The sequence below is a fragment of the Ochotona curzoniae genome, unplaced genomic scaffold (assembly GCF_017591425.1).
Source record: "Ochotona curzoniae isolate NIBS_2020 unplaced genomic scaffold, NIBS_Ocur_1.0 contig_883, whole genome shotgun sequence".
In the NCBI taxonomy this organism is placed as follows: Eukaryota; Metazoa; Chordata; class Mammalia; order Lagomorpha; family Ochotonidae; genus Ochotona; species Ochotona curzoniae.
The window spans coordinates 31107432-31125849 of NW_024466599.1; the positions used below are offsets into that span (position 1 = coordinate 31107432).

The following is an 18418-nucleotide window of genomic DNA, read 5'->3' on the forward strand; positions in this document are numbered from 1 at the left end:
TATATAAATAAGACAAATTATGTAAAGAAATTTATATATATTTATAAAATATATTTTATATCTAAATATTTTATGTACATATATAAAATATTTTATGCACACACACATATACCACTGTATGTACATGCCATGTTTTGTTTATTCAATTTATCCATCGTTGGATGTTTGGGTTGTTTCTACCCTTTGACTATTTTGAACAATGTTGCTGTGAATATTGATATGCAAGTATTTATTCAATTTTCTGCTTTCAGTTCATCTTTGTATATTTCTAGAAGTGCAATTGCTAGGTCATATGGTAGTTCTGTGATTAAATTTGTGAGGAACTGCCATATGGTTTTCCATAGCCAATTATACCACTTTACATTTTTACCATCAAAGTTTTTTCGGTTTCTCTCTATTTTCTCCAGTGCCTTATTTCCTGGATTTTTTTTTTTTTTTACAATAGCTATCACACTGGTTGTGATGGAATACTTCATTATAGTTTGGGTTTACATTTTCCGAACGGTGGCATCATGTGCGTATGTTCTTTGGTGAACTGTGTGGTTGGGTGCCTTGTCTGTGTTTTAAATAGGATGTTTTTTGTTGCTGAGTTCAGATGGATGTTTGGTATGCCTAAAAAGAATACAGATGTGTGTGGTGGTCCAATAATGTGTGTCTAGTGTTAAGAGATGTATTAACAGATAAAAACAGATAGACATGCAACTTAGAGACTATAAAACTTTACTAATTATTTCATAAGTCTGTACCTCAGATTTCAAATCCATAAATGGCCATTATAACATTTAGGAGTAATGCTGTGAGGATTGAATAAAGCAGGCAGTTCTCGTACAGGGTCTATCAGTAACTATTTGTTCTTCCCTTACCTGACTACTTTGTTGTCACTGCTGGTATTCCTGATTTTACTTCTTTTCTTTAGAGAAAATTGAAGTAAAAAGAAGTAAAACTGGATCTAAATACAATGTTATTGGACCCAACTGCTTGTAGCTTCTCTGAACTGCATTATTTTTAGTTCAAACAAAATATGGTGCCAACCCATTGTGGGTTGCAACACTTAAATATCACTAGAGAAAAACATTGGGAAAAATAAGATTTTTGTTGTTATCTTAAAATAATGCTATTTTCTTCTTAATGTGTAGTGTTAATATTCCTAGGTAAATTTCAGCATGCTGATATTTCAAAATGTTATTTTATTTGGAGTGTTTTTGAAAGATGTTTTTATTTCTTTAGGACATTTTCTGTTGTTCTTGTTTTGGATCTTTCAAAACCAAATGACCTTTGGCCCACCATGGAAAATCTGTTGCAAGCCACAAAAAGCCATGTAGACAAAATGATAATGAAGCTGGGAAAGACAAATTCTAAAGCAGCTTCTGAAATGAGACAGAAGATTTGGAGTAATATGCAGAAAGATCATCCAGTGAGTTGCTGCTGAGATTATTCTTCGGTTTGTTAGCCTCGTATATACTTAAGATAACATCACAAACAACTTCTTTAGATTTTCATGCTTGACTTGGAATTCATTTGATGTAGATGAACATGTTCACAAGAAAATTATAGCAATTTACTAAGACGTCAGTAACAGCAAAACAAGGGAAAGGATGTCTTCTGTCTTCTTAGACATCTACTGTGCTTGTTATGGCGTATCACACCAATAGAAAAAGGAGTTTTAAAATACTCTGCTATTGATTTTATAATCTCTGTACAATGAACATGAAAAACCAGACTGTATAAAAATCATCTGGCAGAGACCAGATAATGCTCCACATCCAAACAAGGAATAGAGCTTTAACATAAACGTCACCGTCTCTGTATTTCACATTCATTTAGTGACTATCACATATTCATTATAATTTGATCATGACAAACAAACAAATTACATAAACATTATCTAGAAATGAAAGAGCAGTGTTTTAGATTGTCCTAAGTTTATATGAATGTGTTTTGCATAGATAAGGTTAGAATAGGACAAACTGATGTAGTTTAGATGCTGTTGCATGCGATGAGCAGTTAGAATAAAATAACAAACAATATGTATGTATCAGGAAGATGTTATATTGTACATTAAAAGAAAAAATATATTACTTCAGGGAATCATCTTTCCTAGATTTACACTTATGAAGTGTAGCTTAGTAAGTAGAAACCAAGAACAAATTCCATTATAAGCAAATAAGGTCAACATATAAAAAGATACTAAAAATGGCTAATTTTTAGAAGTAGCCATTGCTAAGCAGATAGCAAAAAAAAAAAAAACCATTAAAATACTACGTTTATTCACAGGATCGTGAACTCATTGACCCATTTCCAATACCTTTGGTCATAATTGGAAGTAAATATGATATTTTCCAGGTAAGCTCTCCTACTTCTAGCTGAGTTTGTTTTGTATGCGTGAAAATACTCTAAGGGAGAGGTGCCAAAAATAATGATAAAATAAGAAAAATACCTCAGAGGAATAGATTAAGGAGTCACACAGCTTCAAGAATTTAGGAAAGAAGATACAGTTGGGACAGAGAAAATAAGGAAGTGAATATGGTCGTGAGCATGAAGATTAAGTAGAAGATTCAGAAAATGAATCTTCAACCCAGTCACTGAGGGATAAGACTTACTGCCCAACTTTTCAATTGAGGAAAGAAGAAAATTAGTTTCTTCTTATCTTTGCTTGTCAGAGAATCCTCAGGGTATTCCACACTATAAAACGTGGGCTTATGTCTAAACTCTGTTGAGCTAAGTGTTTAAAGAAAAAAAGATCTGATTGCTGTAGCTGTCGGAGGCCGCAGCCATTGCTGCAGTCCCGGTAGAAATAGAAAGCTAACAGAAGGCTGCTCCTTGTGGCTGCTTTAGAAAAACAAGAAATGATTTTCTACTCTTCATCATTTGTGTCTTCCTACTATAGATAATGTTGTTCTCTCCACTTGCTTTTGTGTTTTTTTCTTCCTTTTTAACAACCTGTTTCCACAGGATTTTGATTCTGAGAAGAGAAAGGTCGTATGCAGCACTCTGCGGTTTGTCGCACATTATTACGGAGCGTCTTTAATGGTTTGTGTTATCTCCTGTTTGGGATTGAACGGAGAGTACCAATTTGAGACAATTAGCAACATGACGCACGATGACAAATGATAAATTTTACATTGCTAATGAACATTCTCCCATTCTTGCATTTCCCACTTCCAAACACCCTCTCCCGGAATTAGAAGGACGCCCTGCTAGATGGCCTCATCTTTCTTTGGAGCAAAGCTTTTAAATGGCTTATATCTGTAAACCCCGGTCAAAGCTAAAGCCATAAATGGATTATTTATTTCTAACTTCCTCTTGAGAATTACAATATACATTGCACTTTTTTGACTTGAAAAAGTAATACTTGGTGTACGAGTTTAAAAACTAGCTCTGAAGGCGTGTTCCCTTGGATTCAGATCTCCAGGTCACTGTTAAACGTGTCATGATAGGGAGGTCACTGAAGGTCACTTGGCCTCAGGCCCCCCCAGACTACAAGGGATAAAAGCAAGACCTTCCCGTAGGATTGTTGTGAAAATTAAGAGGTACTAAATGTGAAATACTTAGCACAGGTCCTAGAGCAAAGAGTTACTCAATAAATATTGGTTATAATAAGCGCTGTTATCATCGTCTCCCTGGGCAGGGACAAATTCTCCTGGATGTTCTTTAGTGTAATAATATATGAAAGCATTTTTATTTTAAAAACTACTTCTTCACATTCAATGGGCTCTGTTTCTTCAAACCTGTGCACTCAAAGGAACCCTGAGACAGCACCGTCTGTCTAACCACTTGCATCTGTGGCTAGAATATTGTGACCGGAAGTAATACACATGATACGTATTTTTAGTTTTTATATTTTCAGGACATTCCAAATGCATCTCGCTGTGTGTGTGTATATATATACATATATATATAGTTCAACACAGGTTTTAAGCCATGACTTGTGTTGAACTGTATTTGCTTATATATTAGGTTAACAGAGCAATTTGGAAAATCTTCTTTACTCTTTGGAAATGATGTGGGGAAATCAAAGTGAATGACCCATTGTGAGAATAGAGACAGAGACCTTACAATTCATTATTTTGGCTGTGAGAGAAAATCACACATTTAATTCTAATTAAAGCTAGAAAAGGAAATCCCTAGCTTTCTTTTTTTTTTAAGATTTATTTATTTTTTTTTTATTGCAAAGTCAGATATATAGAGAGAGGAGGAGAGACAGAGAGGAAAGTTTTCCATCCGATGGCTCACTCCCCAAGTGATCGCAAGGGCTGGTGCTGTGCGGATCTGAAGCCAGGAGCCAGGAACCTCCTCCAGGTCTCCCACACAGGTGCAGGGTCCCAAAGCTTTGGGCCATCCTTGACTGCTTCCCAAGGCCACAAGCAGAGAGCTGGATGGGAAGTGGAGCTGCTGGGATTGGAACCGTTGCCCATATGGGATCCCGGTGTGTTCAAGGCAAGAACTTTAGTTGCTAGGCCACCACTCCGGGTCCATGGCCCCTTATCTTTCTTAAGGAACAGGTCACACTTGTTAATTAGGCAGAGTTCAGTGTGGTATACGGGTGGGATATGTGTGTATACATTTAGAGGAAATCAGATTAGCCTTCCCCTACAGACATTTGGAATTAACCACTGTCCGGAAGACCCTACCTAGGGAACCTGGAAAAGGATTTGAGAATGGCTTCTCAGCTTTCAGTAAGCCCAAAGGGACAAAGGTTGAGTTTATGGGAGCATTTTTGGACAACAATAAAGCCTTTCTAGTCTTACAAGACACGAAGAGCAGAGCTGAAATTAATAGCCCCGACTCGTACTTGACTTGGAGTCTTACTTATGTATTCAGGAACCTAAATGAGGTGCTGTTTTGCAGGATTCCATGATTTTCAGCAATTTCTTTCAGTGCTATAATTGATTCTTTATAATTCAGTAGAGGATCATGACAATATTATAAGCAACCTAAAAATGTTTATAAAAACAGAAAATTGTTACTAAGTAGGACCAGAGAAGATCCACCAGGATAATGGGAAGCTTAAAATTAGAATTTGAGAGCACCAGTATAATATGAAGAATAATATCTTCTTCAATTTGATAATTCTCTTTAAATAATTGAAGGACTGAGCTATGGAAACCGAATTAAATTAATTTTTTGTTTTCCTAAGTCAAGAAAAAAGAATCCCTAGAAAGCATTTACTCAAAATAAAAAAGAGTTGTTCAACATCATCCATCATGGATCAAAATCAAAAATATTTGACAAAAATAATTGTGCCTGTACTATACACATGTAGACTTGTTGTGGTGATCATTTCCTATAGCATTTATAGTGTATTAGCCATAATGAATGCCCTGGAGGTGATGTAAATTATCTTGGAAGGTTATAATGGCTATAAGCAATATATATGCGCAAATAGTATACCATTTAATGTAGAGATTTAAGCAACTACAGATTTTATTATCTGCAGGGGATCCTGGAATCACCATTATCTGAAAACAGAGTGAGTTACTGAAAGGCTGCGAGTTCGCAGAAGGTCTATAGCTGTTTGTGGAGATGTTTTAGAGGCAATTGATGCAGTGGCTAGAAGAATTGGATTAGAAAGCAACTAATGTTCTCCCAGCCCTACATTCTTTTATATTAATTTGTTAGTTGCTTTTTTCTCTCCGTAACAGAATAGGAAATAAAATTAAACAGAAGAGTCATATTTTGAAAATCAGTTTTTGCTCACATATACTTTAAATACCCCAGTAGATGCATTAAGTTTATTTCAATACTTTATTTTAAATAACTGTATCAGATCTTATATGTTTACATGAGTGTTTTCCTTGGAATACTTTGGGAACCTGTTCTTAATCAAAATAAAGCCTGGTTTGTGGAATTACCATTGGAACAGCTAGGGATTTTTTTTTCCAACGCTCTCCTATATCTTAGTCATTCTTTGGCTCTGAGTGACTTTTGGTATCTCTAAAAATCAAAATTAGGGGCCCGGCATGGCAGCCTATGGCTAAAGTCCTTGCCTTGCATGCACAGGGATCCTATATGAATACAGTTCATATCCTGGCAGCTCCACTTCCCTTCTAGCTCCCTGCTTGTGGCCTGGCAAAGCAGTCGAGGACAGCCCAAGGCCTTGGGACCATGTACCCATGTGGGAGACCCAGAAGAGCTCCTGGCTCCTGGCTTTGGATTGGCACAGCACCAACTGTCATGGCCACTTGGGGAGTGCATCATCGGATGAAAGATCTTCCTCTCTGTCTCTCCTCCTCTCTGTATATCTGACTTTGCAACAAAAATAGATAAATCTTTAAAAAAAAAAATCAAAATTAGAACATTTGTAGGGTAGGCACGAGCTGTGATGTCCCAGCTCAATTATGAGTAGTACCAACTCCCTTCCCTCTGTAAACTGGTCTGCATATGGCAGCCCTGGTTTTGTTTGATCACAGAAAATATTCAAGCTCCAAAATCAATTTAGAAGAGAATTTTTTAAAATTCATTTTCAGCGTCAGTATTGTTGGACAGGACTGCAGCTCTCTTATTGATTGCTTTGAAGATGGTGCTATGCCCTTGGATGTGAAAGTTGGTTTTTTTGCTTTGTACCTCTTATATTCTAAGCAACCCAATTACATTTTGGAAATTTTTCTTTTAGGCTCTTATTAGAATATCTTTACACACATATATCTACACACACCATAAACACACACACACTCACACGCACATTTCTTTGACAATGATTGTGGCCCCTTTGAGTATAGCTAAAATAATTAGTACATAATTATATGAACGCCCTTTTCTTATCAAGTACTTGTGAAGTTTGAAGGAGGAGTTTTAATCATTGTCTTTAGAAGCATATATATTTATTGGGAAAATAAACCATAATTCTCTCTTCAGCCTATACTTATTCAAAGCCTATTTTTGCCTATTTCTGTAATTGGAAAACAGAGCATATAATGTATTCTTTTAATTTTTTAAAGTTTACCAGTAAGTCAGAAGCTCTGTTACTAAAAATACGTGGAGTTATCAACCAGTTGGCATTTGGCATTGACAAAAGGTAAAATATTTATCATTGCATGTTCTTTAATAGTCTTTGGCTCGTTGGATTATTGTTCTCATCAGGAAAATGCCCCCTAAAGACTGTTCTGAAAAGAAACGCTGCTATATTATCTCTTGTTTCTGTCTCAGTACTTGAACAAATGATAATATTACATACATTCTCATATTTCTTTCCCCCCATTTGAACAGCTTTTCCTCTATTATGACTTTCTTATATCAATTATAAGTAGAATTGGAAATTTCACTGTCTTAGCTTTGCTGCTTCTCTCAGCTTTGATTTAACATGGTAACATGGGTCTGTCGCCTTTTCTTTCTGTTAAACATTCATTAATGCTATACTTAAATTTTTGAAATCACTTAAACTGATAATTCACTCATTCTTAAGGGGCCATGATCTCATCAGTGGTTAGCTGTAAGACGTGATCCTCATGTTTACCAGAGTGTGGCAGCATAGTCAATTGTTAAACTAAATTGAATTTTTTTTTTTTTTGTACTCCATGTAGCAAATCGATATGTGTGGATCAGAACAAACCACTATTTATCACAGCAGGATTGGATTCTTTAAGTCAAATAGGTTGGTGAACTTATTAAGACTGTTCAATCTTCTTTTTAATTGCTTATTGATTTTATCCTACTTTGTGTTCACTTCATATCCAACATGCTACCATTTCTGGTTTTATTATCACTTGCCGTTCCACATGTGTTTATTTGTGTGCCTAGTATTAATGCAACATACATCACGTTGACATAATTGTGATGGAAGGGATGTCTCCACATATGGGACTTTTTCCATTAAAAACAATTCTGTGTGTGTGTGTGTGTGTGTGTGTGTGTGTGTGTGTGTGTGTGCGCGCATATGTTTCCCTTGCTGATTTCCAGGTACTTTAAAATTTTAACTCATTGAGATTGTAAGCAACCAAGAGCATAGAGTGGTCAGGAAATTCAAAGTTACATTTTATACAAGCAATTATAAAATATGTACGAGATTGAAGTGCTAGAATAAACCAAAAAGAATAGGGTTGTTTCAATTAATATGCCTTAGTTTTTATTAGAATAGCTTATTTCATCTATGGAAATATATTTTCTAAACTCATAGGTTTTATGGGTTTCTGAATCAGAAGAAACTTTACAAGGCTATATTTCATTCCCCTTACCTTCCCTCAGATGCTGCTCTCTTTGTAACGATCTTTGGGCCTAGCAAATCTTTACACTTTAGAGGTGACAGGGTTTAACATCTAATGGGCAGTAGTTTACCCTTGTATTTCTCATCCTTCATTGCTCTTAGAAGCTGAAGGTGACCCAGCTTCAAATGTAGAGGTCTTTGAAATGAGATTATAGACTGAACTGGAACGAAAGCAACAGAGGTGGTTTTGCCTCATGAATGACAAGTAGACTTGTTTTTATAATTGTCACTAGTGCCAACAATTTTAGCGAGAATCTCTATGTGTGCTGATAAATAATGAGGTGGGCTTTTTGCCTGCTCTGTGAAAGCCCGTGTGCAAGTGAGGAAAAAAACATGCTACTGTCTGAGAAAAGACACTTTCAAGCCACAAGTATGACAAGCAGCTAACATGTAGGATGTATAAAGAACTCAGCAGTGAAAGAAACAACCCAAGTATAAAATGGGCAGAGATTGATTTCACTTAAGAAAATAACGAGCACATGACAAGGTGTTGTATATCATTAGCCACTGGTAAGATGTATGTGGAAAACAGAATATGTTACTCCACTCTTAAGATACCTAAGATAATGTTGAGGTTTCAGAGAAACCAGATCATTCCTGTACTGCTAGCTGGAATGTTCAGTGGCATAGCTACTCTGGAGAACTGGACATACAACTACCATATGATCTAGAATTATATATATATATATACTATACTATATATAATACTATATATATCAGAGAAATAAAAACATATTCACATTAAACTACACATGTACATGTTTCAAGCAACCTTATTTTTGCTAGTCCAAAACTAGATATAACCCAGCAGTTGTTCAGCAGATGAATGGCCAAATGCTATATATTCATTCCATGGAATACTAATCAGCAATAAAAGGGAACAAGTTAAATATACATTCTTAGCTTATTTTCCAGGAAATCCTGCTTATTGGAGTGTCAAACAGTATAATCTCTGAAATTTTAGAAATGGAGGAATGATTCGTGTTTGTCAAGAAGCTGGGAAAGGTCTGTGGATGAGGAAGTCGGGGGTGGCGGGGAGGAGTCGAGAGAGTGGTCCACAGCAGGAGATACTGGTTAGTGTCATAACTGTGCTCATAGATGTACAGGATCTTCAAAGAATTCATAAAAAATGTGTCTTGATATAAACCTAAGCATGGTTTTCAAAACATTTTTACAACAAAATCTACTTATGAAATTTTGTAAATGTATCTTTATTTGAATGACAAAAGAGACAGAAACAGAGCGAGTGTGTACCCAAGAGAGAATCTTATTAATTCACTGTACAAGTACCTGTAAAACCTGGAGCCCAGGGCTTGCATTTCAGTGGCAGAGAGCCACCTACCTAAGCCAGCACTTGCTGCCTACCAGGGGCCACGTTAGCAGGAGGCTGGCATCAGAAGCTGAGCCAGGCCTCCAGCCCAACCCCTCTGCTGTGCGCTGAGAGTATCCAACACCACCACAACTTCTCTTTCATCCCATTTTCTCATTTCCATGTTTTTAAGTACCCTCGTGCATGGACTGTGAAAGTGAAAAAAATTGTAAAACACATCACATACACACACGTGCATGCATGTAAAACTTGACAAAGCCGAATAAAATCAGTGAAGTGTATCAGTGCCTTCACACCAAAGTTGTCAGGAGGCCCTGGAAGATTATAGTGAAGCAGTTTTTGTGAACATAGATTTTGGAAACAAAGAATGAAAAATCTGTCACTTAAAAATTGCTAGAAATGGCATCAAATTTCTCAATTTTTCAAACTAAGTTATAAAACCAAATGCAAGCACTGTTTCTCTAAAATGTTAAAATAGCACACAGAAGGAACAACGTTGGCATGTCTCTTCACATATTTCTGTACGTTTACATACTGATTAAGTGATGTAGAAAAAGCTGTTTGTTTCCACAGAATTTTGCCAGTCCGTACTGTACAATTTAAAATTTACTTTTTAATATTAGTGATGTTATATATAGTTATCTTGATTGTTGGGTAGAGTCCAAAATATGACTATGGAGTAATATAGTTCACTATCAAAATTATGATTGAGGTAAATTTCACTAATACAGCTGGTGAGCAATGTGAAACTTAGCACGTATGTGCAGGTGTTTCTAAGGTGAACACTAGAAGACGATACACCTGGCTATCATCTCAATAGGGCGTGGAAAATGACAGTTTCCATTAATGTCTGCTCTGTCTTCTAATACTCTAAACCCTGCCCCAAGAGGCCTTGCTGTGTTACATAGGGATCAATATTAGGGAGAGGGAAAACAGATGAACTTAGATTTATACTTTTTATAAATGTTATCTGTTGTGTTGATAGAATTGGTAATGATTTAACCAAGGCCATCATTTGAAGTAAAAATTCCAATTGCAGGGTCCCCTCCTGTTCCTGACAACGACCTTGGCAAGTTTCATGCCCATTCACCGATGGACCTGTGGAAAAAAGTATATGAAAAGCTGTTTCCACCAAAGGTATGTATTTCTGATTTTTAAAAAACAATTTTGCTTATATTTGAAAAAGCAACAGAGAGAAGACACAGAAAGACCTTCTGTCTATAGGTTCACTCTGCTAAATGTTCCGAGCAGCTAAGATGGGGCCATGCCAAAGCCGGGGGCCAGAACCCAGTTTGGGTCTCCTGCATGGTGGCAGGTGCCCAGTTGCTCAGGCTGCATTAAGGGAGCTGGATCAGAAGCGGAGCAGCCAGGACTAAAACTGACTCACTGATTTGGGATGTTGGCATCACAAATGGCTCTTGGGAAAGCAGTAGATGATGGTCTGAGTGCTTGGGCTTTCTGTAATTCTGCCTTTCAAATAAATAAATCTTTTGAAGAATATATCAGAAAACTTTCAGTAGCAGCCTGTGGAATGGGAAGCTTGATTTATTAAACATTTAGTATCCATTGAAAGTTTGTTTTGGCTTATGGGCATGAAATGATTTGGTGATTTTTACTTTCAGAGTGTCAACACACTGAAAGATGTCAAGGACCCTGCTCGAGATCCTCAGTATGCTGAAAGTGAAGTTGATGAGATGAGAATACAGAAAGATCAGGTATTATCCTATGTGTTTATTGAAGTCATTCTCAAGGTTTCTCATAAAACCTAGAGTGTATAGTATCTATTTCTTCTTAATGTTTATTTAGAGCTTTTTATATTTTAAGAGTTAAAAAACATAGCTGCATTATGGGAAAAAGTAAGGTTCTGATATGTATATAGAAGAAATTTAATTTAAAAACACCTAGTATTCCACCACTCAGCAAAATGACTTACTATTCCTTTTTCACTCCTCTGGTTGTCTTTATGTTAAAGATATATGGTGATTCTTGCTGCTAGGGAGGCACTTTGATCATTTTCTTTTGTTTGTGGGATTGTCTGAAAGGTTTTATTTTCCATTAAGACATTCTGACATACCCATGCTATTCTTGTTCCAGAAAATATATCTTGTCCATTTCAGGACTGCCGAGTGCAAAGTACTCATACATACTAGGGTCTCCCAGGAAGGTGCTTAGAAGTTGAGCCTGCCATTCCACAGTGGTCCCGGTAGCCCCATTTGGACACACATGTCTAATGTAAGAATGTAAAGAGTTGGTAAATTTACCACGACCTAAATATTTTGATTTCTTTCGGACCTTTTATTTTGATAAAATGAGGCACTGCAGAATCCATCCTTACAGGAGTAAGTTTATAAGTACAGGTCGCACTATAGGCTTAGAGCCCTGCCAGCCTCTGGGGGAGGAAGAGACTGGGGCAGTCACGTTGTTGAGAGGATGGCTTGAAGAAGCCACCCCCCAAAAGACAGCCATCCCCCGGGAAAGGAGCAGGGGGTTATTTCCCAACACTAGTCTTTCACCATCAGGGATCCTAGAATAAGTAAGCAAAACATTTTATCCAGAAGTCTTTTGAAAAATAATCCATGTATTTAGAGAGTTTTCTAGCTGTTGCAACATGAGAGGCATGTTGTGAAAATGGTAAAGTGCCTTCTAGTAACCCTTGTTTTATATGTATCGTGACTATAGAAACTAGAACTCATTCCTGCTTAATAATTAACTACCACTGTAGATAAGATTATCTGTTATTGCATAGTGACTACTTTCAGTTGGGTCAGGTGCATAGGTGTTATTAAAGGGCATGAGGGCTAATCCTAGGCATAATTAATTTTCACATGCAAATCTGTCTCCCCTACCTGACTTTAAATTATAGGAACTTTGAGTAGAAATGGAAGGCAACCTCACAGTGTCTCTATCATTCTTCACTCAACTCTTGCACCTCCTGGTTGGCTGAAGGATTTTTATTTAAAAATTTATTTTACTTGATTGTATGAATGAAAGGGAGAGAGATTTTCCATCTGCTGTTTTATGCCCTAAAGGCTGCTACACCCAGAACTGAGTTGGTCTGAAACTGGAACCAGGAGTTTCTCCAGGTCTGCCAGATGGGAAGAGCGACCCAAGGACTTGGGGCCATCCTCTGCTGCTTTCCCAGGTCATTCATTAGCATAGAGCTGAATCAGAAGTGGAGCAGCTGGGACATGAACCAGTGCCCACACAGGATTTCAGCACCACAGGTGCAGAATTAGCGTGCTATGTTACCATGCCAGCCCCCGAAGGATTTTTATAACCTACTTGAAAAATTAAAACATAATTTCACTTCTAAAACAGTTTTATTCATGTTGTTTCAGCAGATGAATTTTGCTGATTTCGGATTGTACACGTCATAGCATAATAAGAATTTATGCATGTACTATAAAGACACTATGTTTACCCAGTTATGTTCAATTTTCTACTTGATATTTGTCCCAAAAATATGACATTCTAATATCTAAAATTTTAAATTCAAATGTAATTTCGTGTTTTTTCAAAATATCTTCAGGGTCTTAAGTTGTGTTCAATTGTGTACATGTGTACACAGAAGCTACCTAGGTCTGAGAAAGTTCTCTAGACATTAATTTTGAAATAATCTTATCAGTTCCTCTTTAAACATTCAAAAATACATTTTCATTTTTACTTGTACAAGATAGACACTGCCAGATTTAGTGACAGTGCAAGAAAGAATTTAACAGCATTAGGTGGAAATCTAGCCAGTTGTCTATTGCTCTTTCTTCATATTGCCTATCTTTTTAATCTTTTAATATGAGTGTTGCTGTATAACATTTTTTCAGGAAAAAACAGCCTGAGGATTTTATATTAGATTTTGTTTGACATTCGGAACAATAATAGTATTCATTTGAAGGGGCTGAATGATCCCGCTATTTCTAAATAATAAATTCTCACTTCTGATTCCCTAATTTTACAAGAGTATGCCCTTAAGTCCAGGCTGTGTGCTATGTGCCTGCACCCCTCTAACCCAAATGGTCACATCTGATTCTTACACTTCTTGGGAGGAGACATGACATCCTGCTTCACTGACAGAACAATCACCAGTGATGGAGGGCTGGCCCCGAACCTGCAGGAGACAGTGTGGCCCTCCTCTGAACTCGCTTTCCCTCCCCAAGACCCAGGAGACTTAAAGAATTACCAGGAGCAGAGCCAGTAAAGATAAATATATCTTTATTTTTTATTTTTATTTTAATTGGAAAGGCGGATGATGATTCACTCCCCAAGTGAGCGCAACGGCCGATGCTATGCTGATACGAAGCCAGGAGCCTCTTCCGGGTCTCCCACGCGGGTGCAGGATCCCAAAGCCTTGGGCCGTCCTCGACTGCTTTCCCGGGCCACAGGCAGGGAGCTGGAAGGGAAGCGGGGCTGCCGGGATAGAACCGGTGCCCATATGGGATCCCGGGCGTGCAAGGCGAGGACCTTAACCACTTGCGCCACCTAGCCGGGCCACCGCGCTGGGCCCGATAAATATATCTTTAAAAAAAAAAAGGTGGTAGAAAGATCCCTTTCACTTTGTTGTACTTTGTTACAGACCAAGGATCTACTGATTGGCTCAATTTTGTGCAAGTACTTTTTTGTGCAAATCCAGTTTAAAAAAATACATCTTGTTTAAAAAAATTTTTATTTTTATTGCAAAGTGAGATATACAAAGAGGAGAAGAGACAGAGAGGACGATCTTCTGTCCGATGATTCACTTTCCAAGTGACTGCAACTGCTGGAGCTGCGCTGATCTGAAGCCAGGAGCTCTTCCAGGTCTCCCACACGGTGCAGGGTCCCAAGGCTTTGGGCTGTCTTCTATTGTTTTTCCAGGCCACAACAGGGAGCTGAATGGGAAGTGGGTGAGCCAGGACACAAACTGGTGCCCATATGGGATACTGGCACATGCCAAGGCAAGGACTTTACCTACTAGGCTATCATGCTGGGCCCCACATGAGACATTTTTAATTGTCCTCCACCACAGATTGGTTAAGTCTTCCCTGTTATCATTAACAAAAATATTCAAGCTAAAAATAAAGTTTCCAATGCTCATTTGTTTATTCATTATCAATTAACAGTCTGAAACTATAAGTAGTAGATAACCGGAGAACTGAATTTATTTTAAAAAAAAACAAACATTAACTTGTCCAGACTACTAGAGTTACTACTATTAAAAATTCTCCCAAAGTCTGTATATAGTTTTGAAATTTGTATAACATTAAAATTATGAAAGAAACAATCTGTAATTTTTTTTGAAAATGAGAATCTTCTTTTCATATTTTCTTAGCAACAACAGACTTCAATTATGTTAGCCAAAGGGCAGTGATTGCCTTATCTTGCAATATAACCACTTTTTGAAAATATGAACTAATGTACTTGCACAGCTAATTAGACATTAAGCAACATGAACATGGCTAGAAGGCAGTCTCCTTAAATGATTCTTTTTGCATTTTAATCATCTTGTGCAGGATTTCTACTTCTAATAAGATATATCCTTATTTTATGAAAATTAACATATACTCATTGTGAAAAAATTGAAAGTTGAAAACTGAAGTATAGAAAATGGAAGTATCTTGCCTTGCTCCCATTTGCACCGTTTTGCTGGCTGCCTAGGAAGCCCCATGTGAAGGAATGCTGATGTACTCAGATGTTCTTCAGGAAGCACTGATTAAATAGAAGCTGCCCCCATTGTGTGCTAAGGTACACGGTACCACTGAGCAGTCTAGACATTGCACACTCCTCTATGATTCTATATGATGAGATTTAAGAATAGAACCAATGGGTCACAGAATAAAGATTTTTAAAAGACTTATTTATTTGAAAGAGGAATAGTGAGAAAGGAGAAAGAGAAAGAGGAAAGGAGAGGGAGGTCAATGTGCTGATTCACTCCTCAAATGTCCTCAGTGGGCCAGACTGGGCTTATCGGAAGCCAGGAGCCAGGAGCTTCATCTGGATTGCCCATGTAATGCAGGAGCCTGCGCACTTGGGCCACCTTGTGTTGCTTTTCCCAGGCCATTAGCAAGGGCTGTATCAGAAGTGGCATAGCCAGGACTCAAATTAGTGCATATGTGAGATGCTGGCATCATAGATGGTTTGATTCGCTAAGCCATAATGCTGATCCCAATACATTTTAAATATTAATATTGCTAACTTCAACCAACTTTTTTACCACAGCAGAACAGCAAGCTAAAATAAGATCATTTTAAAATAATTGAAGTTGACAAATGCTCTATTTAGTTGGAAGAAAATCATGTACATACTATGTAACATATGGCTTTGTCTGAAAACTTAATAGATTCCTCTCTATGGTCTGCATAAATTGTATAGAAACTTAAGACTGTCTTCTAGACTTTAGTGTGTGTAATGATTAAGAAATTGTGAAAATAGCAGTGTTATGAAGGATACACACATTTTTTGTTGTTGATTTTAGGAGCTGGAACAGTACAAAAGGAGTTCTTCCAAGTCTTGGAAACAAATTGATCTTGATTCTTGAACCTAACTCAGCTATTGTGTATCTACTTCTTTCTCTTTTCTCAAATGCAAGTAAGTTTCTTTTATGAACTAATGTGACCAAATGTAAAGAAATTTATGCTATGTAATTTTTTAAAGGAAAAGACACATTTCTTATACTAGTGAAACTTCCAAGATATTTGAAGTCTTTTAAAAGGGGAAAATGTGCAAGCATTTATAATATTGTTTAAAAAAAAATAAAAACCTTCCACAGCTCCGTGCAACATGTTTCAGTAGCATGCACTCCGTTTTGCATGCATGATCCTGCTGTGAGTTAGTAACACCAATGCCAAAATATTTGATTTTGATGGTAATGGGTTGAGTGTGCATTTCTTCTGCAAGTATAAGATGGGCTCAGCTATAGCTGGCAGAAAGGCTGCTCTGGGTTCACAGGTTTCATGATTTTACTCTTAACAGTGAGACATGTGAGTGGCACCTGAAGCCATTATTTAAAATGAACCTTCCTGATTTCCCACAGTCACAGATTCTTAATCTGTGGTCTGGAATGGAGAATGTCTTGATGAGTCTGGGATAAGTAGGAACCTTTCCAAGGAGGGATAAGCTTTGATTAGCCCTCCACTTTTGCAGATGTGTGTACCTGCTGGCCAAGTTTCATTAATGACTAAGTTTTGTCATTAACCCAGCAAATGATTTATTCTCTGCTTTCTGATTCCATGAATAAAATATGCTGACTCAAATATGCCACACATCCAGCTTCTAAAAAGAATAATCACACTGGTGGGTAATAGATGAGTGATTGGAGAGCTTAGCAGGTTGCAGTGAAAGAGGACTTCACACACTGTTTTTATGTGTGCTCTTCACACTCCAGAGAAGAGAATGTTCTGTACATTTCCAAGAAACGTTGGTCCCAAGAACAGACAGCACCTGAGCGGTGTGAAAAGTTTCCTTTAAACTCATAGTGAATGTTACAGCCTCAGAAACATCAGTGATTCGCTGGAAAGGAAGGGTCTATTCCACAATATTGATAGGAATTTATTGTGTAATTTGATTTTCTTATGCAACACTGTCCATTTTCTATTTGAAACACAAGCTGTCACATGTGGAAAGCTGTTGTATTTTTCTAAGGTGCTATCACTAACATTTAATAGCTTGAAGTCACGTGCAATGTCAGTTTCCCAAATGTTTCTGAGCTGAAATGAAATTCATCTGCATATGAATAGTAGAAAATGTTTCCGCTTACATTGTACACCCATATCTTTAGTAAGTTGAAATCAGTGATTTTAAAAGAGGTTCCTGTGGGACTCTTTGAACTGCTATAGTAGATTATCATCTCCAGGATTGTCTATAACTGATGTGACATATATAATATGTAAGGCATTATGTAACTATAATACCATAATCATCAGTGTCAAAGACCTTTTATAAAAGTTGACAATGCTATTCTGGTAATTCATAAATGTCTCCAGATCCTTCAATACTGTTCTATGAAATAGAATTTTACCATGGTTTCCTTAATGAAATGATCTTTCCTACTTGAATGTGAAACATTTCAAGTGTTATAATTTATCATTCTTTACAGGCTAGGTCACAGTTACTGAACAGGTCCATGTGGTCTCTTCTATAGTTTTGTTGAAGTTACCATGGTAACCTTGAGACAATTTCATTTCAGACTTGAACATGAATTAGAAGATGATTAATCAGCAAGATAATCATTCAGTGGAGAACCCCATTTTAAGTCATGTATATACATCATTTGACTCCCCCAAATTTATGATACAGGTGTATGAATTTATATTTAAAAGGATTCTTCTCTTTACATTTCAAGAATGTGAATTCCTAGCAGGTGACCACATTCTTCTTAATGTAAATGCTGTGTCAGTTGAGCATTTTTTCTAAATGGATTTTAAATAAGACCTGCTCTAAAACCTTAAAGAAGTCATTTCTCACTGCATACACACAGTCCAGTGGTGTTTGTTTTTTAATTTCATAAGTACACTAAATGTCAAAAACAACAAAACATCACCCAATGTTTGAAGACATCATCTAAGGTCTGTCCAGGGACTTTGTTCACCATCTGGCCCATACGTAAGGTTTTTAACCTTCGGCAGTATTTCTCATCCAACATCTGTTCAAAACACTCTCCATGTGACCAGCTAACTCAGACCCTGCCTGAATGTGTGCAAGTGAAAAATGGGGTTTAAATGATAGCAAAAGCATTCTCACCCAAGTCTGCATGATGCTTTTGCTTCAGTTAAACACAATCTTTATATGTACCCCTAGCCAGATATCATTGAAACCTGCTTTTTTTTTAATAACAAATCCTCTGTCAAGTGAAAGCATAAGTCTCTAAACTGACCTGTTTTTCTGTGTCTAAACCAAAGAAAAAATGGAGTCACTCTCATCTG

The 18418-nt window shown here is 37.1% G+C and overlaps 1 protein-coding gene across 1 annotated transcript in view; it reads left to right on the forward strand.

Moving 5' to 3' along the window:
* Positions 1-16889, forward strand: part of DYNC2LI1 (dynein cytoplasmic 2 light intermediate chain 1) — a 31602-nt gene extending 14713 nt beyond the window's left edge. The window contains exons 6-13 of the mRNA XM_040993166.1: positions 1228-1414; positions 2275-2343; positions 2953-3030; positions 6939-7015; positions 7521-7591; positions 10570-10667; positions 11153-11245; positions 15973-16889. Coding sequence (XP_040849100.1) covers positions 1228-1414; positions 2275-2343; positions 2953-3030; positions 6939-7015; positions 7521-7591; positions 10570-10667; positions 11153-11245; positions 15973-16035 — 736 coding nt within the window. The 3' untranslated portion in view covers positions 16036-16889. The remainder of the gene's footprint in view (positions 1-1227; positions 1415-2274; positions 2344-2952; positions 3031-6938; positions 7016-7520; positions 7592-10569; positions 10668-11152; positions 11246-15972) is intronic.
* Positions 16890-18418: the final 1529 nt, after the last annotated feature.